General features: G+C 41.7%; 2 protein-coding genes across 3 annotated transcripts; one reads left to right on the forward strand and one right to left on the reverse strand.

Moving 5' to 3' along the window:
- Positions 1-499: 499 nt before the first annotated feature.
- On the reverse strand, positions 500-15,555 carry TMEM38A (transmembrane protein 38A). The gene is made up of 6 exons (XM_081345326.1): positions 15,338-15,555; positions 8,626-8,782; positions 7,076-7,260; positions 4,599-4,686; positions 4,096-4,213; positions 500-3,318 (listed from the first exon to the last, which is right to left on the reverse strand). Exons 1-6 carry the CDS (start codon positions 15,459-15,461, stop codon positions 3,079-3,081), a joined length of 912 nt encoding a protein of 303 aa, XP_081201452.1. The 5' UTR covers positions 15,462-15,555; the 3' UTR covers positions 500-3,078.
- Positions 15,556-17,578: 2,023 nt separating this feature from the next.
- Positions 17,579-24,151, forward strand: SMIM7 (small integral membrane protein 7; the record flags this gene model as incomplete). Of its 2 annotated transcripts, XM_081338748.1 has the most annotated exons (6): positions 17,579-17,698; positions 18,081-18,122; positions 19,436-19,488; positions 22,039-22,129; positions 22,522-23,175; positions 23,319-24,151. In XM_081338748.1, exons 1-5 carry the CDS (start codon positions 17,673-17,675, stop codon positions 22,535-22,537), a joined length of 228 nt encoding a protein of 75 aa, XP_081194874.1. In that variant the 5' UTR covers positions 17,579-17,672. The 2 variants fall into 2 exon arrangements, with proteins under 2 accessions (XP_081194874.1, XP_081194875.1); XM_081338749.1 differs by lacking the exons at positions 22,522-23,175; positions 23,319-24,151 and having other exon boundaries at positions 22,039-22,133.
- Between the last annotated feature and the right edge of the window lie 1,007 nt (positions 24,152-25,158).

Genomic DNA, 25,158 nt, shown 5'->3' on the forward strand with positions numbered 1-25,158 from the left:
AAATTTTCTTGCAAATCTTGATAATCTGCATGGCCCTATCTAAACAGGTAAGGGGCCGAGATACAGTCCTGCAGCTAAAAATTGCTGCAAACAAGTACCAAGAAAAAGAAAACTTGTCACAAACTCTGCATAGCCATAGTCTGTAAAGGGAAACATTAGGATGGACTCTGGGAGACTCAAAGAAGTTCAGAAAATGGGCAGTTCTTGAATAAGAAGAGTGTTTCCCAATCTTGGGCACTTGACAATGTGTGGGCTTCAACTCCTGGAATTCTAAGAGTTGAAGTCCACACATCTTTGAGTGGCCAATGTTGAGAAACACTGCTTTAGGGGAAGAAATGAATCCATTCCGAACCCCCCGAAATCTGGTATTCTCATCCCATCCCATCATCTTCACACTCTTATCTCAAGAAACATTTCTTGCATCTTCTTCCTTCAAGCACTGTGAAAAACATTTAAGACAGAAATGCAGAAAGTAGCTGCACAATTATCCATTCAGTCACATCATGGCGGGCTTTTATTTTAAGAATGGCTATATCCACAAAACCACGGCTGTTCTAGTCATGGATAAAAATCCAGAGGAAAAGAAAAAAAGGGGTTCGGGCAGAGATTTGCTCAGGAAAAGGCACTTTTGAATGAGATGTATTTTTAACCAAGAAGCCTACATCTTGCAGAAGGAAGTTTTCTCCAAGGCTCTTCTGCTTCTTCATGTCAATCAGTTCCTTCTCTTGCCGATGTTCAACAGGAGACAATTGTCCCCAAAAGGAGGAAAGGAAAGTCAGGACTTTCTGTTTCTGGATGGCTATTTGCACTCCTCACCACTCATGGGGCTCTTTCCTATAGGTCTATTAAAATGCTGTGAGCCAAGAGAAAGCTACTTTGCCATCTGTTCCCATTGCTATGCCCCGTTGTCTTTATTCTGGTCTGTAGCTGGAGAATGGTGTCCAATCTTCATAACTTAACCAACTTGTAGGAAAACAGTCTCCTACTCACAGCATTGTTATGACTGGTAATGGTTTGAGCTGATCTCAGACCAGAACTAGTAGATCTGCAGGTTCACCATTTGCCAGAATTTGTCCCCCTTTTATCTGTCACTTCTTCCAACTGGGGGATGGATCAATTACCTAAATGGCAAGAGGTAGCAGAAGAAAGGAAAGAGGAGCCTCCTTATTCACCAGGTGTTCCTGGGTTTGGAAACCTGGATCAGCTCAAATGGCTGATATCAAAACATCGGCCATCAAATCTGGTACATGTGGGATTGTCTTCCTCTATGACATTCCAGAGCATAACTTACCTGCACCTATCAACTCTTGTTCGGTCTGCTTTAGAACATGGGTTTAGTGCTCTTCGAGAAGAAGAATAAACTCATGTTCAAAAGCAGTTTTAAAAAATGGCTGCCAGGCATAGTTTTATTTATTGGTTAAATTTATATGCCACCCATCTCACTGACAGAGTTGAGCAGAGGATAAAGTGCAGCACAGTGAGAGCCATTCCTCCCCCCCCTCTCTCTCTCTCTCTCCTGCTTCACAGTGCAGCCCTTCCCACTGCTACTACTAGTCGGGGATTGGCCCTGTGCATAAAGTGGAAGAGCCCCATTCGAAAGAACCAAACCCGTCTGCTGTCCAGATTAGAATCGTCCTGGAGAGCTGTGCCTGGGGACTTGATAGGGAGATGTGCTACTTCACATGGTCAACAGGTGCTTGGCTGACCTCAACCCATATACGGCAGGTCATCTGGAAGCACTACTGACAGAATGGCTGGTGAACGGTGCCAGATTGCGCCTACCATACAATAAAACTGTTGCTTAAAAGGAGGAAAACATCGTTTTTACACTGGACCACCTAAGGATGACTTTGTTGCCTCGGGAGGTGTGGTGGAGAAGGTGAAGGCAACATCATGAGGACACAGCAGAAAAAAGAGCTTGCGGTGGCATGTTTTTGTCAGAGCTAAATGATAAGCAAGGGATGTCCTGTGATAGTCAATACCCCAATAAGAGTCTCTTTCTATGCTCTATAATCAGAATTTAAGTCTTCTTTGTAATCTCAGGAGCTGGCAGCTGACTACTCTGGTGTAAGAAGGGAACTTTGCAGATGCTCACCATGGCTCCATTATTCATATAGTTTAGCTTTGACTTTCTAGATATACCATAACTCATATGCAAGGATTCTTTAGGCATCCTACAGGCTTATATAGCTGCTAGAAGCTAATTCTCACCTCTGCCAATAGCCCCTCACTTTTATCAGCTCTTAATCGAAGGAGGAAAACAGCAGAATCCAAATCAGTTCAGTAGGAACAACCCAACTGTTTGCAGAAGAGGCATAGTAGGAGAAAGCAAAGTGCTTAAAATCCTTGGCAACAATAAATAATTATCCTGGGGGAAGGAGCATCAATCAATAAATAATTTACATGCATGTCCATCTCTCAGAGTGTTTGGCAAAGAGGCTAGGATTGAAACACTCAGTAGTTGCTTTGGTTTCCTTCCCTACAGCAAAACTCATCAAACTTTGGAGAGGTATACACAAATGGCAACATGCTAACACAAATACACATATATTAACAGCCCAAAGAGCAGCAGCAGCATCAGCAGCAATGGTCTTCTTCTATGCTCAAGGCCTTTATACAAATGGCAACCAAATAAGACATCCAAAATGTTGATGTAGAGAGTGAAATGACAGTTACTCCAATTGGCACGTCTCTCTGCCCTTGAAATATATCACTGGCCTTAGGGTCCTGTAATGATGGCCTGAGTGCAGATCCCTGGGTTCTTTTGCGGGCTAAGAAACTCTCTCTCTCTCTCTTTGCCATATGGAGCTTTATCCCAGCTTTTCCATTGGTGTGGCTTAGGAAGGGGAGGAAAGCAATAGGACAGGAAAGGCTGAGCTAGAAACTGTAATGAAAGATCCATTTGGACATTAGTTCTGCGCCTCACAGGTGACAGGCCTGGAAAACCAAGGCAGGGGCCAGAAGAAGAGGACCGATCTTCCTGGGAGCCTCCTCCAACCATGTCTTTGGAAGGCAATAAGTCACACAAGGTATGCAGCAAAGTGGTGGTTCCGATGGAGTTGTCAGCCTTCTTGATGCTCATTCCACCTTCTTGGCTTTCCGTTTCCGGGTTCCTTCATTGAGCTCCTCCTTTGATTTGGCTGGCATCTGAGGTGGTGAGAGAAGGGATGGTTCCTGGGATCCTCCATGGTGGTGGTGGTGATGGTCATGGTGGTGATTATCATGACTGGCAAATGCAGAGCCAAAGAGGATGGGACACGCCACATTTTCCAGAGGGGCAAATGGTGAGCTATGGGAGTGAGCTGCTGTCAAAAACACCTGCATGACAGGAAAGAGCTCCATTAGTGGTCACCTACTGTGCCAGGCTTTCCATTGCTCAGTCAGCTACAGTAAATTGTGTTTCTTTCCATTCCTCTTACCCCTTCTTACACCAAGGTTGGCACATGAATCTCCTGTTCTGGCCAAGCAAGCCCTTTCCAATAAAGTGCTGGTGCTGCTTCTATGGGGTCACCACAGTTCCAACCTACAGCCAGCAGGACCCATAGCTATAGTGTTGAAAGGCTACTGGAAAGCTCTCCATTGTTAAGCAACCTGACAGTATTTCTTATGATACACCAGCCAAGCTTCCTTTGATATCTCTGGAAATTCAAAACTCACTCTAACTCACACAGGAATCCACCAGTAGGGGAAGAGTGCAATATTATGAATGTCATGACTTCATCATGCAAATGATATAAGTCATGTGACTTACACATATATCATTGGTGTCAATGAAGCGACTGATGCAAATTTCATAATTTGAGTTCACGATATGTTGGAGGTCACTGTGGCTTCTGTTAATCCATAGTGAGATTTGTTAGCTTTGACTTAGTGAATTGTGGGAAATATCTAAACCATGGTTAATAGCTTAGTGTTATGCATAAATCAAGGACTGTAGTTTAGTCAACTAACCATGGTTTATTCCAATGAATGAGTTCAGGGCCTGAAGCCTTCCTTGCCTTTCTGAAGACCTTCCAGTGAACAGAAATGGATTTGGCTCCTTCCCCCATTCAATCCACCCAAATGCTCAGATGTGCCCCAGACAGAGGAATTTACCTTGCAGATGATCATAAAAATAGTGAAGAAGAAGATGAGGGTGGCTTTGGAGATAGGAAGCCACTGGGTTTGCTGAAGGGTGAAGAGCACTGCTCCATACAAACTGGCTTTGGATGGACTGCAAGACAAGCAAGCCTTCATTAGAAGCAGAGCTGTGATTCCATCTCAGATAAATAAATCCAAAATTTAGAGAAAGGACATGCTTTTTGCAGGGATTGCTGCAATGCTCATAAGTGTGAGAAATGGTCATAAGTCACTTTTTTGCAACTTTGAACTAAACTAAACAGAAGATTGTAAGTTGAGGACTGCCTGTATTCTTGAAAACCTGCAGTGTTTTCAACCCCAGGAGGTGAAGACAGTACATGTTTTGAGAATCCCTTATCAGATCTCTACTGATTTTTCTAATTTTCATTAATCATGAGATTCCTTCCAGGTCAGTTAGAACATGATTGATCTCTACCCAGAAGACACACCAGTCCAAAAGTTTCGGTTTCTCTACTTACAAGGTCATATGAAGGAACTCATTTGTTTCTGGCTTCCAGATACCACGTAGCAATTGCTCAAAGTTGGACATCAAGGCAACTCCAGAACCTACGAAGAGGAAGATGGTAGCACACTTGTCCAGACCAGCAATGAGAATGCAGGTGAGCAGAATTTCATTTTCTTACGCTCACTGATAATTCCTGTGAAAGTAGGTAATCTAATGCAGAAGAAAAATATTGAGCATCTTTGTGGTGGTGCTCTCAGCCACAACAGCTCCTTTAAGGAAATAGCAATTTCACTAACTATTCCGAATAATAAAAGCGATGCCCATTTCTAAGTTTACTATTTAAAGCTGAAAATATGATTGTGATGCCAGAGCCTTTGCCTTAAGTTTATAGAAGTTGGATTATTCTACTTTCTGGTTGCTTTGAATTAGCCAAAGAAAAGCAATACAGAAAAACGTAAAAATAAACATTTTGAATTTGTACTGTTTTGAATCGAAACAGTCTTGACCTCACAGGATTTTAGTGTGATGCAGGCTGCTTCAATCATTTTGGAAATGCATCAGATTAAAAGCACTTCTCTTTCCAGATGAGAACCAGAACAATCAAAGCAATTGTACCCTCAAATAATGACTTTGAACTCAAAAACTCATCTCCATGTAAAAATAAGAACTACACAAGCTTTTCTCACTGTCTTAAAACTTTGTCTGTGGCTTGACAATAGAGCACTTATTTTTCATTTGAAAGATCTCAGGCTTGATCTTGACATTTCTAGCTAAAATAACATACTAGAGAGAAGCTACCAGCCACAAGAGATAGTATTGAAGGACAAAGGATCTGGTCAGATATAAAGCAATTCTCTACCTAAAATGTCCCTGTGGCAGAAGCATTAGTAGGGAAGGGTTAATTGGTGGAATCTCTAGCCTGACAGATGAAATCAGTTATTAACAGAAAAGAAAAGGAACGTGATTTCTTCCTTCTTGGTTCAATTTCTACATCAGAAGGGAAACGTCTATGAGTGGTAACAGATGCTTCAATCATGAACCTCTGTGTGATCTCTATCATTTTTGCATCTAGCAGCCTGAGCAATGTTCCACTGGAAATAATAATAGTTGGAAAGGATCTTGGAGATCTTCTAGTCCAGTGATGGCGAACCTTTTAGAGACTGAATGCCCAAACTGCAACCCAAAACCCACTTATGTATCGTCGGGTGCCGGGTGGGTGTGACCCATTGGGTGGGTGTGGCCCATTGGCTGGGCGTGGCTGCGATGGTAACGGCAGACTGGGTGGGACTAAAAAGTTCGATCAATCAATTCCAACTTGGCGAGATCTTTTTTTTCCCGCGAGAAGTTGAAATTGATTGATTGATTGAACCTTTTTTTTTTTTGCACACGGCGGCAGAGGCCTAAAGCGAAAAGGTTTTATAAAACCCAGCTGAAGGCCTAGGACTGGGGCGACTGCGCACGTGCCCACAGAGAGGGCTCTGCGTGCCAACTGTGGCACGCGTGCCATAGGTTCGCCACTATGGTTCTAGTCCAACCCCATCTCAAGCAGAAGACCCTACACCATCTCGGACAAATGGCTGTCCAATATTTTCTTGAAAAGCTCCAGTGATGGGGCACCATAACTTCTGAAGGCAAGCCATTCATTAATTGTTCTCACTGTCAATTCTCACTGATTAATGATGTAAGATGGGCGGGGCTATACCAGATATGTGAAGAGGGCCAAGATACTATTTTATTTCCGTTGATCTTTTCGAAAGGAGGCTTTATAGAATTGCATCTTGAGATAGCTTTCTTGGGTGTTATTCTACCTTAAATGAAAGGAAACCCTCTTATTGTGTTTGACAACTGTATTTGCCAAAAATAAAAAAAAGAGTTCAGAAGTCCCATTGGTACCTTAGTTTTAAGCATCTCACCAAGTTTGGGGTAATCTAGGAAGACTGGAAAAACGCAACATGTGATTCAGCTGGAAATGCATTCCAACATCCTACCATTTCTTTGGGGGTTTAGAGCAGGAATCTGGTCATCAAAATAGTTTCAGGACCACCATCTTCAACCATATACCCCACCAAAAAAACTAGTTAGTAGTTCCCCAGCACTGACAATGAGAGGTGGGGTCAGGTTCAGCAGGTGAAGCTTCTCAGTTATGGTGCATATTTGTAGAATAATTTTTCATAAGGGCTTCACTTTGGCCTGCCATGCTGTGAATTTGTGTCAGTCCAGATGTTAATGACCTGTAACTCTTAGTATCCTTTTACTAGCCATGCTGGCTAGAACAGGTGGAAGTAATAATCCAGCAACATCTGGTTCACCATCCTTGTTTTATGCAAGAAGACATTTTCTCTGAGAAATAAAGAATATAACCATCCGTTTTTCTTCCCCAGAAGATGAGAAATCTCAGCTTAATCTGTATCTCAGCAGTTCTGACACTCACCATTCTACCACCTGTCTGAATACTGAGTGGGATCACAATGCTGAAATGACAGAGCTCACCTTTGACAAATCCAATTATGACCATAATGAACCAACCATGGTGGTAATGATGGTGGGCATGGTGAACACCAGCAGCGATCTTGCGAACTCGGACTACCTCTTTCATTGCCACAAAAATCAGTTTGACAGGCAGAAAGCTGACACACTTGTAAAATAAGTTCATAGGGCAATAGAAGATTAGGTACCTGGAAAGCAATGCAGAATAAAAAGTGATACGGGTCATTGGGTTGAAAGAGATCTGATATCAACAAGGACAACATAAAAAAAAGTGAGAAGAGAAGAAATAAGCTTCAGTCTCCCTTGATAGAGACTCTATTGTTGGCCTTAAAAGGGCAATTTTTGAGCAGACTGCAGCATGAAAATAACCAAACTGCTATTTTTCAGGTAACTCCATTCCATCTCTTCTTGTTTGTACATATAATTTTTTTGATTGATTTATCAATTAAAGTTTGCCTCTTTTATGATCTAGCAAATGTTTTTATAATGAATACATAATCATTGCTACCTGAATAATATGTTTTATTTCTATTGACCTGTTTAGCTTCTCCACTCTACAAGGGGTGGGTAAATATGTGTGGCAGTGGAGAAAATAACAACTTGTGCATCTTGAAATCATCAGATAAGTGAGACATACATTTGAACTGGATGTCATTAGGTACAATTGTATCATTGTGTAATGATGTCAGGACCCACATGGCATCATTTTAAAACACCATGGCTTGTAATAGACATCTACACTCTATCTTCAATCATGTCTGCCTGTCCATCTGTCCATCCATATAACTCTTAGCATCATCCATTTATCCCTTAGAATGATTAGCAAAGAAGAAAGAAAGAAAGAAAGAGAGAGAGAGAGAGAGAGAGAGAGAGAGAGAGAGAGAGAGAGAGAGAGAGAGAGAGAGAGAGAGAGAGAGAGAGAGAGAGAGAGAGAGAGAGAGAGAGAATGAATGAATCCAGGACGTTACGTACTTATTCCAGAACAACCATATTAAATTTTTAGACAGCACAAGATTCTCAATTATTTCTTCTTGTGTTAGTTTGGGAAGCCTGGAAGGAGAAATCTTATTATATCTCTCTTTCATATGCACAACTTGGCAGTGATAGCAGTTCCTTCCCTTACCCAACAATAGTAATGTGAAACTAACAATTTAACAGTTTCAGCAACTGGTATGTGTCAAGCATATGTATTAACCTGGAGTCATATTTATGTTCATTCTGGTTTTTTAGAAATATCTCTTTTGGACGGCAACAGGAACTCCAATGGAGAAGTGGAGTGCAAGGGGCTTGGTGGTGCAGTGTTTAGAATGCAGTATTTGCAGGCCAACTCTGCCCACAGCCAGTAGTTCAATCCCAATGAACGCAGCTTTCCATCCTTCTGAGATAGGTAAAATGAGGATCCAGATTGTTGGGGACAATACGCTGACATTATAAACTATCAGAGAATGCTGTAAAGCACTATGGGGCAGCATATAAGTCTAAGCGCTGTTGTTGTTCCTAAATCCTGGCTCTGCATTGGGGCCTAGCCTTATGGTCACACAAGGTGGCCTTACCAAACAGCTGTGGCCAGAAGTATGCTGGAGTTGTTGCTGAAGTAATCAATAGGGGCTTCTCCAAGCAGGAGATCAGCAAGGATGTAGCTGCCAAAGCAATACAGCATAGCACAGACCCAAGAGGCCAACGGGCTGTTCCGGGACAGCTCCACCACACCTGCAGAGATAGAAGGAGAAAACTGCAGTTTCAAATCCAGCTGTTCTAGGATGAAAAAATCTTGAGACAACTTACTCACTTCTAGCTGCTTACTTCTGTTGTGAAGCCTTCAGCTACTTCCCAGGAGAGATATAAACACCTTTCTCTCCAGCAGGAAAGTTCCTACTTAATGACACAAAGAATGGGGAAATCTCTTTCTCAGCTGTACTAAGTAGACCCGGAAATCACCCCTCCCAGGAGGGCTCAAACACTTTTATTGAGGTTGGCTTTAAAAACAGCATTTTGCGTATCTTATAGTGCTATACCTCCTCCCTCTTCTTTTAGTGCAGGGGTAGGCAACCTCGGCTCTTTTATGACTCATGGACTTCAACTCCCAGAATTCCTGAGTCAGCTGACTCAGGAATTCTGGGAATTGAAGTCCATGAGTCATAAAAGAGCCGAGGTTGCCTACCCCTGTTTTAGTGAATCAGTCAGGAATCTGATTGAGCCACTTTTGAATGTTACCTCGTTGCTCTGGATGAGCTTAAAAAATGTTTGATCCCCTTTTACCTACGTAATGATTCCTGCATATTTCCATTAAGGTCATGTTCCTAAGTCTCTATATTTCTTTACCCTGCTCTCTTTCTAGAGAGAGAAAACTGATATTTAAAATCCAAAGCCTCAGGAAGCTAAGGATTGAGTAAAATCCAAAGCCTCAGGAAGCTAAGGATTGAGTCAAGGAATTGAAACCTCTGAAAAATAGTTGCAAATCCACAAGAAACTAGGAAAATCCACAGAGGCAAAAAGACTCTTTCTTCTAGAGCCCGGTGTGTGTCTAAGGCAGTGTTTCTCAACCTCAGCAACTTTCAGATGTGGGAACTTCAGATGCAGATGCTAGCTAGGGAATTTTGGGCGTTGAAGTCCATACAATTTAAAGTTGTTGAGTTTGAGAAACACTGCTTTAAGGAATAGGTTAATGTTTTTAGTTAAAAAAATAGGGTTTAATGTTTTAACTTGGATATGTGTGCTTAAGTCTTATTTATTAATGCAGATACTTTGAATGTGCTCTGCTATCTTATTTTTGTATGCAAGTCCAATGTTTGAGTTTTGTACCATTTGGAGTCCTGGGGTAATACAGGTATATTGGGTTTTTAGACCCAGTTACAGAATCTACAAGATATTTGCAAAACAACTACAAAGTCAGCAAAGAGAGACTAGAAAACACATTTGTTGCCATTTAACTATTTATTTTGTTTTTTAATCCTGCTATTATTGTTTATAAATAACTCAGGACAGCAAACATACCTAATACTCCTTCGTCCTCCTATTTTCCCCACAACAATAACAACCATCTGAGGTGGGTTGGTCTGAAAGAGAATAACTAGCCTAAAGTCATCCAGACGGTTTTTGATGCCTAAAGTGGGACTAGAACTCACAGTCTCCTGGCCCTTAGGCCAGCGCCTTAGCCACTAAATGAAACTGGTCTAGGGTGTGAATTTTATCAGTTTAGATCAAATGGCAGACTCAGTCAAAGAAAGAGATTACCAAACCATGTTTGTCCCATGGTTAAGTACATGTGGGCAATGCTCTTGATCTAACATTGGCATTGCTGTTGCTTTCTAGTATCACAGTCCTTTATTCTCAAGTAAAAGTATCATAAATATGTATCTTGTATTCTGATTTGTTTAAAATATAGTGCAGTTAGTCCTCAACTTACAACAGTTCATTTGGTGACTGTTCGAAGTTACACATCACTGGAAAAAACGAAAAATGAAAAAAGACTTATGACTGTTTTTCACAGTTTACAACCTTTGCAACATCCCCATGATCGTGTAATCAAAATTCAGATGCTTGGCAACTGGTTCATATTTGACCGTTGCTGTGCCATGTGACCTTTTGCACACTTCTGACAAGCAAAGTCAGTGGGGAAGCCAGATTCACTTAACAGCCAAGTTACTAACTTGTCAACTGCAGTGCTTCACTTAAGAACTAAGGCAAGAAAGGTTGGAAAATGGGACAAAACTCACATAACAAATGCCTCACTTAACAACATAAATTTTGGGTTCAACTGTGGTCATAAGTCAAGAACTACCTGTATTTAACTCTTATCACCTTAAGGCCTAACCCAGGGGTAGCCAACCTTGGCTCTTTTATGACTCGTGGACTTCAACTCCCAGAATTCCTGAGCCAACCATGCTGGCTCAGGAATTCTGGGAGTTGAAGTCCACGAGTCATAAAAGAGCCAAGGTTGCCTACCCCTGGCCTAACCCAAGGATGGGCGACCTACACATCCCAGAGTGACCTCTTCCAATGATCCAGTTATTATGCATCTGATGGAATGTACAACCTTCTTCTGACTTGGCTCCTGAGACTAAATGGATATGCTTGGCAATAATATTGGAAGCGTTGCTCCATAATCAATATGTTGACTGTTAAAGTATCATTCAGCCCTTCATTGTCTCTGTAACTCCCATCAACCTTACAGGTTTAAATGAATGAATCAGCCAGTGCAAAATACTTCAGAGCAGCTGTTGTCACCTCTGCAGCTATTATAAAGGAATTGGGTTTGGATCCCGCCCCTTCCAATGAAACTGATATGTTTGCTGTGGTCTAAAAATAATGTGAAAGTAGCAAAGACTGTTCTCCTCAAGACACCCTGCAAATCTCTAGTCCATAAAAGATCAGGAATTATTTTTTTCCCTTATAGAAATTATGAGGATCTAAAGGTCCTGATGAATCACCACTTAAAGTCTGAGTCAGCATTGTGCTGCAGCTGCCAAAAAAGCCAATGCAGTCCTAGGCTGCATCAACAGATCAAGGGAAATGATAGTACTGCTCTGTATCACACTGGTGAGGCCACACTAGGAATATTGCATCCAGTTCTGGACCATGATACAAAAAAGATGCTGAGGCCCTAGAAAGAGTGTAGAGAAGAACAACAAAGATGCTAAAGGTCTGGAGACTAAATCCTATGAAGAAAACCAAAGGAACTAGGTTTGTTTAGCTTTACAAAGAGAAGAAGACATGATAGCGGTCTCCAATACATGAAGGGCTGCCATAGGGAAGAGGCAGTTAATTTATCCTCCAAGGCACCTGAATGTAGAACAAGAAGCTATGGGTAGAAGCTCTTTAAGGAGATCCAGTCTGGAACTAAGAAGAAATTTCCTGACAGTGACAACAATTAGCCAATGGAACAGCTTGTCTTCCAAGTTGTGAGTGCTCCATCACTGAAGGTTTTCAAGAAAAGATTGGACAACCATTTAGCCATGAAGGTAAAGGACACTTACTATTTGGGCAGGGGGTTGAACTAGAAGACCTCAAAACCTCCAAATCCTTCCCAACTCTATGATTCTAACACGGGTTCCATTTTATAATTCGGGTAATAAGGAATCTTGGCTAAGGAATGGGCAAACATTTAAACTTTGGTTTCTTTTATTCAGGAAGGAGGTGTGCAAATATTGTCTTTTAGGGTGAGGTTTGCCCTTGATTCCTGAGTGACATTCCCAAGAGAAGGAAATAGCAAACACTTCCACACTATTTGTAAAGAAAATTATGTGGATATTTCCGGGTAGTCACCAAGAATAAAGATTCCGTCTCTAAAGTGAGTTGTTTTCCTTTCCTTTCCTTTCCTTTTTCTTTCCTTTTCCATGCATGCTATGGAGGATGCATTCAAAAAAGAAGTCAGGACCAGGACACAGCAATGTGAGAGGAAAACATGGTTAATTGACACATACTTAATTGAACACATTTCAAATGCTAAACATATTACTCCTTTCGTCACAGTTAAAAGTATAATTTGGCAACAACCTTTTGGAGGCTGTCAGGAGATGGTGCCCAGGACTTTGGTAAAGGGAGTCAAGTACAGGCCACAGTTTCTACGTTCTGCTACTAGTAGAACATACCAAATTTTGCACGTGGGAAATCTTCCAACCACTGTTTAATTTCTTCAAGAACGGGTAAAACAACCAAGGCATATTGTCTGGGGCAATATGCTAAAAAGAATTCCCTCTCTGTCCTCCGTGCTAAGATGAAGCAGCTGCGAGTCCATACTATTAATTGCAGAAAGAAATCAGCAACTGGTGGTAGAGAGAAGCCACCAAGAAGCTAGAGATGCTATTGCAGGCATAATTAGTGAAATGACTTCCAGGGAAGGTGATCTGAGGGAAGTGAGTCATTTCTGCCCGGAATTGAATGTTACATAAGATGCAGAACTTCTGAAAGTGGCTTGGAGGTTCTGGAGATTCTTCTAGAGTAGAGGTGTCAAATTCACCACGTCATGTGACATGTCACGACATATTGTGACTTTTTCCCCCTTCTTATAGCTGGGGTGGGCATGGCTTCCATGTGATGAATCCGGCCCATGGGCCGGCAGTTTGACACCCCTGTTCTTAAAACCTTCTCTTTCTGATTAACCAGGGTATCACCCCAGTCCCTGCCAGATGGAGATAAAAGGTGGTTTGACTAGTCACTAGTCTAATGAAGGTTCTTTATATTGTTTGCAACTGAAAACAGGTGTTTTGGGGAAAGAGGCATTTTGGGTACCATTTCTGCAGCTATTGTGCATTTTCAAGATGATACATGAATTTTCTGTATTGCAGAAAGAAGGAGCATTTTGACTGGAGTTACATCCTGCCTTTTCTTCAGCAACTCAAGATGGTGAATATAGCATCTAGTCCTCTGTTGTAATTATGCCTCACACTAACAACCTTGTGGTGTAAATGGGGCTAAGAAAGAAAGAAAGCCTTAACTTACTCAATGAACCAATTTGGCTGATGATGATGGTGAGTGTCTCACTTAGCAACAGAATTTCAGTCCCAATTGTAGTCATAAATTGAGGACTACTTGCACTCCAAAACTTTAACACCATATTTTGTGGTTTTAAATAGCTGTCTGCCATCACTAGTAATACCAGAATTATCTGTTATGTCTTTTGAAATTGTAAGGTTATTCTTATGCTTTCATTTCAGAGGAAGTTAGTGGACTGAAGCCCTAATGACATAATCTAACTGAATGTTGTAAACAGTGAAGCAATAATTCTGCAGTTGAATTTACCAACCAGGTCTGTAAACTTGACCAGGGTAGAGAAATGACTTTTGGTCACTTGGCTATTTTTAAACATCATTTCCAAAAGATGTTAACATTAATAATCCAGATTTATTCTTCTTAGCAAAAGCTCCTCACCTTTCCCTCTATGACCATGCAGGGTCTCTCGCTAACAATAAGGACTAGTAACTCAGTATCAATACTCATGATGTCTCAATTCTCCAAATGCCAGATTTTTGAGATTGTCATGAGTGGAAAATCAAGAGGAGGCTGGGAAAAACCTTTGGCAATTGCTTTGCTTTCTGTCTGAATCCTAGTGACAGGATGATCATTATGATCATTGGGGTCCAATTTCTTTCTCTCCTTCCCAGTAATTCCCTCTCCGGCAATTTGAAAAAGCCAGGCAATTCCAGCCATTTTTAAGCCTTCATGGGCAGGAACCCAACTTGTCCTTTCCAGGAGAAGGTCACCAACTGCATCCATCCATCAAGCCAGGGGTCTCAGATTCAAGAGCTCAAGTTTCTCACTTTGTGGATGAGAAGAGAAGGATATTCCCACTTGATCATTTCTTATTTTAGAACTGTCTTTGGAACCAGGACTCTTAAATCCACTCCCGCTGCTAAAGCAATACTTTAAAATCCCAGCAAAGGAGACTCGGTTGTACCAAAGAAACCCCCTTCACCCCTTCAAAGCTGCCCAGTTCTTCAACCAGAGAACCGGATGTTGAAGCGGTCGATCTCCTTAGTGCCACTTTGCATTCATTCACTTTCTCTTCTTCCTTCCAACAGATGAGGCAAATTTGGGGCCTTCGGCATTGGTCACGCGCCTCTCACCTTTTCAAGACCACTAGATTCAAATAAAACCAAGACCGCTGGAGAGGAAACCACTACATTGGATTACCTCACTTAGCAGTGAGGAAGTAGGGAGACCATTTCTGCTGGTCTGCGAAGCTCTGGGCCACTTTCTCAAGACTTCTTCCTGCCCTTTTCACCTTCTGCAACCCCATCTTTATCCCTCTTTAATCCAGCCTGATGGCCGAGCTCTGAAACCGCTTTACTGTTGTGCAGAGACAGACGGGAGCTGCACTTCTGGCCCTTGTCCTAGAATATCCTCATCACTGGGGGGGGGAGCTCTTGGGCCAAAATCACTACCCACCCACTCATTTTAAGCAAGTCCATCTTGGAAGTCAAGTCAACCTGTAGAGGAAGAATGCCTTCGGCTGGATTTAGGACAGGGGGGGGAGGAGGAATGTGAGGATGGAGGCATGGAACAAGAGCCGGAGCCAGAGAAGTCTTCTCTGTTGACATTACAAGGACAACGCTGGCTGTGGCTAACAATGAACACCATTTAATCATCAATGCTAATAATAACTCGATGAAGAAGGCTCTCCGAAGCAGGTCAGTGGGTAAAAAAAAAAGATGGGAGAATTTCGCACCACCCGAAAACGGATTTCCTAGCCGTGGGAAAAAGAGGCGCCTGCCCTGCCGTAGGGAAGGGCGAAGGGGGGGGAATCCGGTTCTCCTCCTGGCTTACCTTTCTCATACTTGAGGTAGAGGAGAGAGACTACGAAGTAGCCCAAGTCGAAGACGGGGAAGACAGGCAGACGGGCGAAGGCGGCCGCCAAATCCCCCACATCCAGGGCCCCGATCAGGTCCATTGTTGGAAGGAGAACCGAGCGGGCGAGCGGTGAAAAGCGAACCCCACTCGAGCGCCCAGCGGCTGTAGCTGGTGCTACCGCTGCCTGGCAGAGCAAGGACGCAGCGGCCGCCCCGCCGAGGGAGGGAGAGAGGGATGGAGACGCCCCGCCGCCTTCCCTACTTGGCCTGCCGCTTGCAAGCGCCTCCGGGGGCCGCCTCGGGCAGCTGAGCATGTGCAGAGTGCAATTCTTTTCCCTCCCGCCGGGAAGACGACCCCATCTCTCTCCGGCCTTGCCTTCACCGCCGCTACTTCCCAAAGCCAGGCGCTTCGCGTCCCCGCCTTCCCCGGCACCTTGCGCGGTTGTTAAACGAGGCGACTCTCCTTTTATACTTCACAAGGCCCACGCAAATATACATCAACGACAGTGGATGCTGAACGATTTACTGGAAAGGAGGGCAATGATCGTCCAGTTAGGGCAGGACCTCAAAGACGAAATCCGGGACTCGGCAACTCAATCTCCGCTTCTTTCCCCGAAACGAGCGAGAGTGCAACCAGTTGCCAGGGTGATGGTACATGCCGCGGCTTTTTTTTTTTAAAGTAAAAATAAAAATAAAAATCATTTCATGAAAGGGCAGAAGGCAACGCTTGCCCACTCAGGCGAGGTTCTTCTGCGGCGATTCGGATTCTCTTTAGTTAAGTCAGGATTAATACTACTTCCCTTCCCAAGCCCTCGATTTCAATACTGTCAGACAAACCCAGATTGTTGGGGGAAATTAAGCTGACTTTGTAATAATGCCGCTTGGGGGTGTGTGTGAAAGCCCTAATAAGCAGGCATATACATAGAATGAAGGCTACTGCTAAGTTTGTAAGCCGCCCTGAGTCTTCGGAGAAGGGCGGGATATAAATGAAATTAAAATAAAAAAAAAACACTACATTGTGAATCCAGACCTCAAACTCTGCGCTTTCTCACCTCTTTGCTCAAGTTGCCAGCCAAGATCTCTTCTGTGACCCCCCCACCTGAGGTGCTTAATGGTAAATCAAACTGAAGGTTCTTCAGAACCGAATTGATGGCGCAGATCTTCTATCTGTGCGGAATGTCCACTTAGTCCGTATTACACATAACAGGGTAACTGCAGGTAGGAGAGAATATTTGTAGCTCAGGTTTGAACTACGAGGTCCTTGGTGCTTTTTGAGCTTGGTTGTTTTCTTGCAGACCTTTCATCACCAAACTAAATAACATTATCAGTGCTGCGGTAGTAAGGAGCTGGGTTTGCTTTCATTTTATATCCTAGTGGCCTGCCCTGTCAGTATTGGTGGGAATGGTGTTAGTTTTTTGATTGGGCTATTGTTTACTGTTAGTTTGTCTGAGTTGGTAGTGCCTTGATTGGCGTATTATTTGCTTCTAAATTGTTGGTCTAATGTTGGTGTTAATCTCTGGGTGTTGAGTTGGTGAGGAGTGTCTGTGGAGATTCTCAATCATCCAAGTCATGGTTGTCCCAAAGGTGCATTTCAAAAGGCAACCGGACTTCCTTTGTTTTTCCTTGAAGACGTTTCACTTCTCCTCCATGAAGCTTCTTCAGTTCAACACCTGAACTGAAGAAGCTTCTTGGATGACAAGTGAAATGTTTCCAAGGGAAAAACCAAGACAGTACCAGTTACCTTTCGAAAAAGCACCTTTGGGACAGCCGGTGTTTCTTTTTTGGCTTTGTGAGTGCCTTTGCCTATAACGCCTCAGAAGGCAAGAAGGATACAGCCCCATTGTGCACTTTGTGCTTAAAGGTAGACTGCCTCTGAGCATGCAGGTTCCCTCGGTACCTCACCACCAAAAGCCCACTTTTTCACAGGCTTGAGATTACTAGATAATACAAGGGATGTTTCTGAAGAAACTTCAGTTTGATCTACCTATTTTTCAACAAGGACAAGACTCCTCCCCCCCCAAAAAAAATAATAACGAAGAAAAGAAGGCAGCATCTTTTAAAACCACTGAAAAGCGAAAGCCTCCGCTCTCAAGGTAAAGAACTCATCCCAGCGCTTTAAATTGGTGGGCGGGGTTTATGGAGAAACGTCACCACCCGCTTGTAGCCTACCACAGACTTTCTCCTTGCAGTAGTGCCCCCTGGCGGCCAACAGTTGGAATGGCAAGATGAAGTTGATGTTTATTGGATGCTGAGCCGCTGCGTGTCAGCCGGGTATATTTCCGTTTCGATAGCAGCAGAGCGGAAGTAGCAGGATGTTGGGGGATTTGCTGTTGTTCGGGTAAGGGGAGATAGCTTGTTGCCAAGCAACCAGTTTTATTAAGCTTGTGGGGGGAGGCATAGCTGTTTTCCTGTTTGGTAAATTCGACTCTACGGAACTGAGTGTAAAGGTTGTGTAAATATGGGACAGGGACAGCAGAATACTCCAACCTGCATTCTCCGAGGGAAACTGGTTAAATTTCTTGAGTCTGTCGTGCAACTCTTAAAAGTGCAAAAAAAAAGAGAAGTAATTTAGGATGGGACATCAGGAAAGGCATGGAGGAAGCAATTATCCCTAACTTGTAGGCCGTTTCTTGCCCTCACGGCTCAGAAATATTAGAATTAAAGTGGAAAAGGCCAAGCCTTTGTATATTCTCACTCTGTCTTCTTCTTCTGCCACATAGGACTCTGTTGGTCAATGCCGGAGCAGTGTTAAATTTCAGGCTGTAAGTACTGGGGGGAAAAAACAAGATTTACTTTGTTGGGGAAATGGAGGAATTCCTACAACTGTGGGAATTGAGGTTTTGTGCTTCCAGCATGAGTTCCTTCTCAGAGGTTTCTGGGAAAGCTTTTGATTCAAAGATTGCAACATGTGATTTTGGTGACAGAAAACACTTGGTTCAAGGTTGTTAAATGAGCTTTAGGAAAATTGGCAAAAACTGCTTTCTAGAGAGCTGCTGTACCTTAGAGCAGGGATCTTCAAACTTGGCCCTTTTATGACTTGTGGACTTCAACTCCCAGAATTCCTCAGCCAGCATTCTGGGGCTTGAAGTCCACAAGTCGTAAAAGGGCCAAGTTTGAAGATCCCTGCCTTAGAGAGTAGTTTGTTGGACGGATTTGGCAGGACACAACTTTCTCCAAACCAGAAAGCCTCTTTTTAAAATATCAGTGATGCTCCTATGGCTCCTCCCCAATCTTGGAAGTAGCCAGATAAGTAGCTTTTCTTGAGTGTAGCTTTATGTCTGCTGACTAAACACATCACATAGCCATGTTTTCTTTAGCAAAATATAAATGAGGTTGGCCGTTGCCTTGATTTTCCAATCATAGAGAAATACAAGCTGTATTTGTCTCATTTTAAATGATAACCTGGGCAACCAAACTGGTGGGATAGCATGAAACCCTGAGATTTCTTATTAAGTATTAAAATTAACTCAGTGCAACACTGCTTCGCTTTTCAGGATCAGCCATGACTACCTAGATTTAAATGTAAAGTGAGGGACTTTCAATCAGAAGGTTCAGTTATCACTACTTCCAATCGGAGCACTTAGCGGTTTTACAGAAGACCTGAAAGCTGTATGTAACACATTTCCTATGTTGTTTGGGAGTATAGGAAATGCATATCCCATCCAGATATTCTGTTTACTACAGTGGCCAAATTAGTGGCTCTACAGGAATATCATAAGCTGAATGTTATAGCAGTGGGTGAACCAGCTGCAAGCACTTTTAAAGAGATGCTGCTTTTGATCATGGAAGTTCCCCTTAATGGTTGCCAGAAGATTCCTGTTGTGTCCTGCCTAAATTGTATTCATCTGGTCCAGCACCATTTTTCTGCATGGCTAATCATTTCTGAAAATTCTTCAAGTGGGCCTTGAAACTTCTTTTCAGGATTCAGCAAATTGCTGTAGTATTTCAATAGCTGTCAGTAGATTTTCTTCTGTCATTGTCCATTTTAATATACCTATTCCTGTTTGCCTTAAATTATGAGATACTACTATGTTCTCAGATGTTTAAAGTAAATCTTTCTTTGTCTGTCTTCCAGGAAGAAGAAAGAGAGTCAGGGCTTTGGTGAAGAAGGAAGAGAACCAACAACAGGTAAAAATTCTGAGTCTCTTGTACTGAAGTTTTTTTTTTACTTACTGTGTGTTTCCAAAATTTTGTTGTTGTTAGTTGCGAAGTCGTGTCCGACCCATCGCGACCCTATGGACAATGTTCCTCCAGGCCTTCCTGTCTTCTACTATCTTCTGGAGTCCATTTAAGCTCACGCCTACTGCTTCAGTGACTCCATCCAGCCACCTCATACTCTGTCGTCTCCTTCTTCTCTTGCCCTCAATCTTTCCCACCATTAGGCTCTTCTCCAGTGAGTCCTTCCTTCTCATTAGGTGGCCAAAGTATTTGAGTTTTAGCTTCAGGATCTGGCCTTCTAAAGAGCAGTCAGGGTTGATCTCCTCTAGGACTGACCGGTTTGATCGCCTTGCAGTCCAAGGAACTCGCGGGAGTCTTCTCCAGCACCATAGTTCAAAGGCTTCAATTCTTTGGCGCTCAGCCTTTCTTATGGTCCAGCTTTCACTGCCATACATTGCAAGTGTTTCCAAAATAGTTGCAGTTAATTTTTTAGTTTTGTGTTGGGATTGCAAATTTGGGGTATTGTATAGAAAAATATGGCTTGTTGTTCCTGATTAACATTCTAGACCAGGGGTGTCAAACTCACTGCATTACGTGACGTGTTGCGACGTATTGCGACTTTTTCCCCCTTGCCAGAGCTGGGGTGGGTGTGGCTTCCATGTGACGCATCCGGCCCATGGGCCGGCAGTTTGACACCCCTGTTCTAGGCTATTTGCTGCCATATGCATATTGTAACTGCTTCATTGTAAAAGACAGCTAGGTGTACTAAACTGGTAACATTGTTTAACATAAATTAAGAGTTAAATTTTTACACAGAATTGCAAAATTATGAAAAAGTAACATGTAACAAAAGTGCGTATAGTCAAGGCTATGGTCTTCCCAGTTGCAATGTATGGCAGTGAAAGCTGGACCATAAGAAAGGCTGAGCGCCAAAGAATTGAAGCCTTTGAACTATGGTGCTGGAGAAGACTCCCGCGAGTTCCTTGGACTGCAAGGCGATCAAACCGGTCAGTCCTAGAGGAGATCAACCCTGACTGCTCTTTAGAAGGCCAGATCCTGAAGCTAAAACTCAAATACTTTGGCCACCTAATGAGAAGGAAGGACTCACTGGAGAAGAGCCTAATGCTGGGAAAGATTGAGGGCAATAGAAGAAGGGGACGACAGAGAATGAGGTGGCTGGATGGAGTCACTGAAGCAGTAGGCATGAGCTTAGATGGACTCCAGAAGATGGTAGAGGACAGGAAGGCCTGGAGGAACATTGTCCATAGGGTCGCGATGGGTCAGACACGACTTCACAACTAACAACAACAACATGTAATATATTTTCAGATTTTATAGATATTTGGTTTTACTGGGCCCCATTTCTCTGCATTTGGACTGTAAAGTCAGTTAGTTTTTGTGTAAATTGTTGTTGCCCCTTCTTGAGTATAGTTTCAAATTTGCCCTGGGTAGTGCTTTAGATACTGTGTTTTTCATGCTGTGGTTTTATTTTAGCCTACTAATTAATAGAGATTGTTTATTTTAAAGCATTTAGAACAGAATTAAGGTGAGCTCCAGAGTTTCTCAATGCAGAGGTGTTGATTTGTCAACAATTAACAATATTCATTGTGAAGGCTGAGAAACACAGGGCAAAAGATGAGTTAAGCCATGGGAAATTAAACTACATTGAATATAAAAAATGAACTGGGAAAAACTTCAGATTGATAAAGAACAATCAAGTGTTCTAATGATTTTTTTCCCTAGTGTATAATAAAGATACTTAGGTATACAGTAACGTGTCAGATAAATTTTCATCAGATATGAACAGCTATGCTGAGTTAAATGCCTGGGATATTCTGCTGGGATTCTGAGAGTTTGACAGCAGGCAGTATAGCCACTCAGATACTGAAGCTCCTCAGTTCTAGCCAGGATAAGCAGTCATGGGAGTTGCTATTCAACAATTTCTAGAAAATTGCCCACCCCAAACTGAAACAAAAGAAAATACATCATTAAGTGACTAACCTTTGCCCTTACAGCAACTTTCCTCCCCCCCCTGCCCCTATATATTCTGTAAATATGCTATGGCAGTTTCTTAGCTATCCAGACAAATCATAGGCATATGAAGGAAGGGGCAGATATTGAATGTCTGCTGGAAGAATGACAACATGCCACGCAATTCCAAATACTAGAAAAAAATAATATTCCTAGTGATTATACTGCATAGGACATTGTATGGCTCTGCATAGTTATTTTCATGCTTCTTCTATCCCTGCCGGCTCATAGGCTCTATTACAAGTTGCTTGAATTATAAAGATTCCTTTATAACTTGTTTTCTTGTCTTATCTTAAATATAAAAAGTACCTTATTAATTGTTGGGAATCTAAAGAAATAATAAAGAAATTATTTAAGTCAGTCTGGAATCAGGTGGTACCTAAATTAATGACTGAATAAATTATTGCTAAGAGTATACTGAAAGGAGTGTGGATGAAACAAAGGTAGTTTTTGCTATAAATGCAATTTCATTTACTTCCCGACTTCTAGGTGATAATATCAGGGAGTTTCTATTGAGTTTAAGATACTTTCGGATCTTCATCGCACTGTGGAATATTTTCATGATGTTTTGCATGATTGTGTAAGTAATCCCAACAAAAATGTCTTATGTCTTTCTTACCTTGTCTTTTTAATGCTCGGTTTGCATAGCTACATAATGTATGGTATTCTTCTAATACAGTATCAGCACTTAAACATAGTAACGATACCAATACTGAACTGGTACTGCTGTAGTAACACAATTATTATGAAATATGATCTTCAATCCCACATATTCTAAATTCATACTACTCACTAATTGTTTTCATTGTTCCTTATATAATGAGGATATTATATATTTTCTAATATGGTATGTTTCAATTAACTTATTGGGCAGTATAAAAGGACAATAAACAATTTTGGTTTGTCTTACAGGTTTATTGTAAGAATAACTGCTAAAAAGTAGTCATTAACTTTCATTTTGTTTTCCAACAGGCTGTTTGGATCTTAAACAATTTTGACTGAACTGACAAAAATACGTGTAAATCTTTGGCAATTTGCAGATGGCTTCCAACTGGAAATATAAAATACTCCTAAGTAAAAGATTTGACATCATTTTAGTATTGAGCTCTCTGGCTTATTTTTACTACAAATATCAAAGGAACATTCACTATTCCCCCTTTTCCCCTGTTCTTGTTTTTCCCCCTAGTTTTTGTTTCTTTGGTTATTTGGTTAATGAATGTATAAGAATGAACTTTCAGCCCTGTGAAGGGATACTTGGGTTATGCTTGCAGCCATGACAACCATGGAGAACAGAGCTTTTATGTGAAGATATGAAGAAATATAAGAAGAAATTATGTTGAAACTTTCACACAAGTGCAAAAATGGCATTGCAGTGCACCCTTTATCAGTCATTGGATTTAAATTTAGCCTTTAGCTCCACTAAGGAAAAAAAATAGATTTTAGGATAAAATGATAAAACAATTTTGTTTTGTTTTTTTTAAGAAGCTATATTCCTTCTTCCCACCAACCTTAGCAAATTTAAAGTGGATGGACTTCATCTTCCAGGACGACTAGCTGAGGAATTCTGGGAATTCAAATCCTAGCAAGTTCAATTCTCAGCAAGGATTACTGGGGAATTTTGCCAAGGTTGAGAAACATTGCTTTAAAGCAGGGTTCTTCAAACTCGGCCCTTTTATGACTTGTGGACTTCAACTCCCAGAATTCCTCAGCCAGTGTGCCTGGCTGAGGAATTCTGGGAGTTGAAGTCCACGAGTCATAAAAGGGCCAAGTTTGAAGACCCCTGCTTTAAAGTAACATTTTAAGTAACTTATCATGCAGGTAGTCCTTTACTATGACCACAACTGGGCCCCAAATTTCCATTGCTAAGCAAGACAATTGTTAAGTGAGTTTTGCCCCATTTTACGACTTTTCTTGCCACAGTTTTTAGATGAACTGCTGCAGTTGTTAGTAACATGGTTAAGTGAATCTGGTTCCCCATTGACTCTGCTTGTCAGAAAGTTGCAAAAGGTAATCACATGACCCCGGGACACTTCAACCATCATAAATGCATGCCAGTTGCCAGGCGTCTGAATTTTGGATATGTGACCACAGGGATGCTGCAATGGTCATAAGAGTGAAAAACCATCATAAGTCACTTTTTACAGTGCCATTGTAATTTTAAATGGTCACTAAATGAATGGTTGTAAGTCAAGGAGTACCACTCTTTACTGACCAGAAAACAAGGTACACTAAATATTCCTGATCAGGAAAGAGCGATGCAAAAAATAAGCTGATGCCCAAAAGCAGTTTAAGTGGAAAGTTGTGAATTGTGCAAGACCTGTTGTATGACTCTGCCAAAGGAGAATAGCTGATTATATTCCTTATTCTTGTAATAGTTAATTGGAGTAGACCCAAGTAGTTATCCAGCACATATATCTGAGGGGATGTCGATATCTAAAGTAATTTGGTCTATAATGATGCTTAAAATGGGAGGATATCCCTGGGAGGTGAGTCTATGAAATCATCTTTCTGTTGAATGTTGAATGTCTGGAGATCTTACTGTGTGTATGAAGAGATTGAACATCTGGGCTCCCAAGATCTACCAAAATAAACACAATTGTATACTTTCTATACTGAGTCCTTATTTTTTTTCTTCTGAGCAGAAGGGGTTAGGGCAGGCATAAAGAAAATAATCTCACGGAACTTTCTGAAAAATTGGGAAAAAAAATGTAGAGACAATGCTACATTGGCTGGCTTACAAATAATAGAACTAATAATCAAAATAAATATTGCATTTTACAGATGATAACACACCATCAGCCAGCTCAGCAAATGAAGATTGTTTTCGCTTCCCTCCTGAATGTTAAATGGTGGGATGAATAAGGCATCCTTACATTACTAAGTAAATTATTTCATCAGACTGGGGGCTGATTCTTGTTCCTGCCCTATTAGCCTCGTGGGAAAGGTGAGGGCAGAATTCACATTAGCCTTTAGTAACTCTAATATGCAGGATTCGGAAAAGGAGGAAAGCTGCTCTTAAAAAAAAGTGCTGTCGCTAACTCTTATTATCTGTATTCCTTTCAAGATGTTTATGTTCCTTTCAAGAACATTCATTATTGACAGCATGAATTCAAATAAAACTGGTGTAGGTGAGATGACATGTTGCTGTCCAAATACGAATTTAAGCAATATAACTTTGCTAATGGATTATCTTTAGGATTCTATGGAAGTACTTAAATATCTGTCTGGTCTAGATCAGGGGTCTTCAAACTTGGCCCTTTTATGAGTTGTGGACTTCAACTACCAGAATTCCTCAGCCAGTCTTCTAAATTCTATTTTGACATACTTTTTTCTATCAGGAAAATTCCGAAAGGAGGGTCTCCAAACTTGCCCTGAGGTAAATAAGAACGGCAGGTTTATTTCTGGGAGAGAGCTCTCATAACTTCCATCTGTCTTCTACACTTGAGTTATACAAGCCTTAAATGAAGTACAAAAATTCTGCTCTGCCTTCTATAGAACAACTTTAATCATCCCCACACTTTTAATAAATAATTATAACCAGGGAAATAATGGTAAAGAATCTAATTAAAGGTAAAGGTAAAAGTTCCCCTGCACATGCGTGCTAGTCGT

This window comes from Vipera berus (genome assembly GCF_964194415.1).
Source record: "Vipera berus genome assembly, chromosome: 1".
NCBI classification, from domain to species: domain Eukaryota; kingdom Metazoa; phylum Chordata; class Lepidosauria; order Squamata; family Viperidae; genus Vipera; species Vipera berus.

Excerpts from the sequence above, each read along its gene's own strand:
- TMEM38A (XM_081345326.1), bottom strand. The coding sequence starts at position 15,461 with ATGGACCTGATCGGGGCCCTGGATGTGGGGGATTTGGCGGCCGCCTTC. Across the intron at positions 7,261-8,625 it reads CTTCTGGCCACAGCTGTTTG|GTACCTAATCTTCTATTGCC; the intron begins GTAAGGCCACCT and ends ATTGCTTTCCAG. Across the intron at positions 4,687-7,075 it reads CATAATTGGATTTGTCAAAG|GTTCTGGAGTTGCCTTGATG; the intron begins GTGAGCTCTGTC and ends TCCTCTTCGTAG.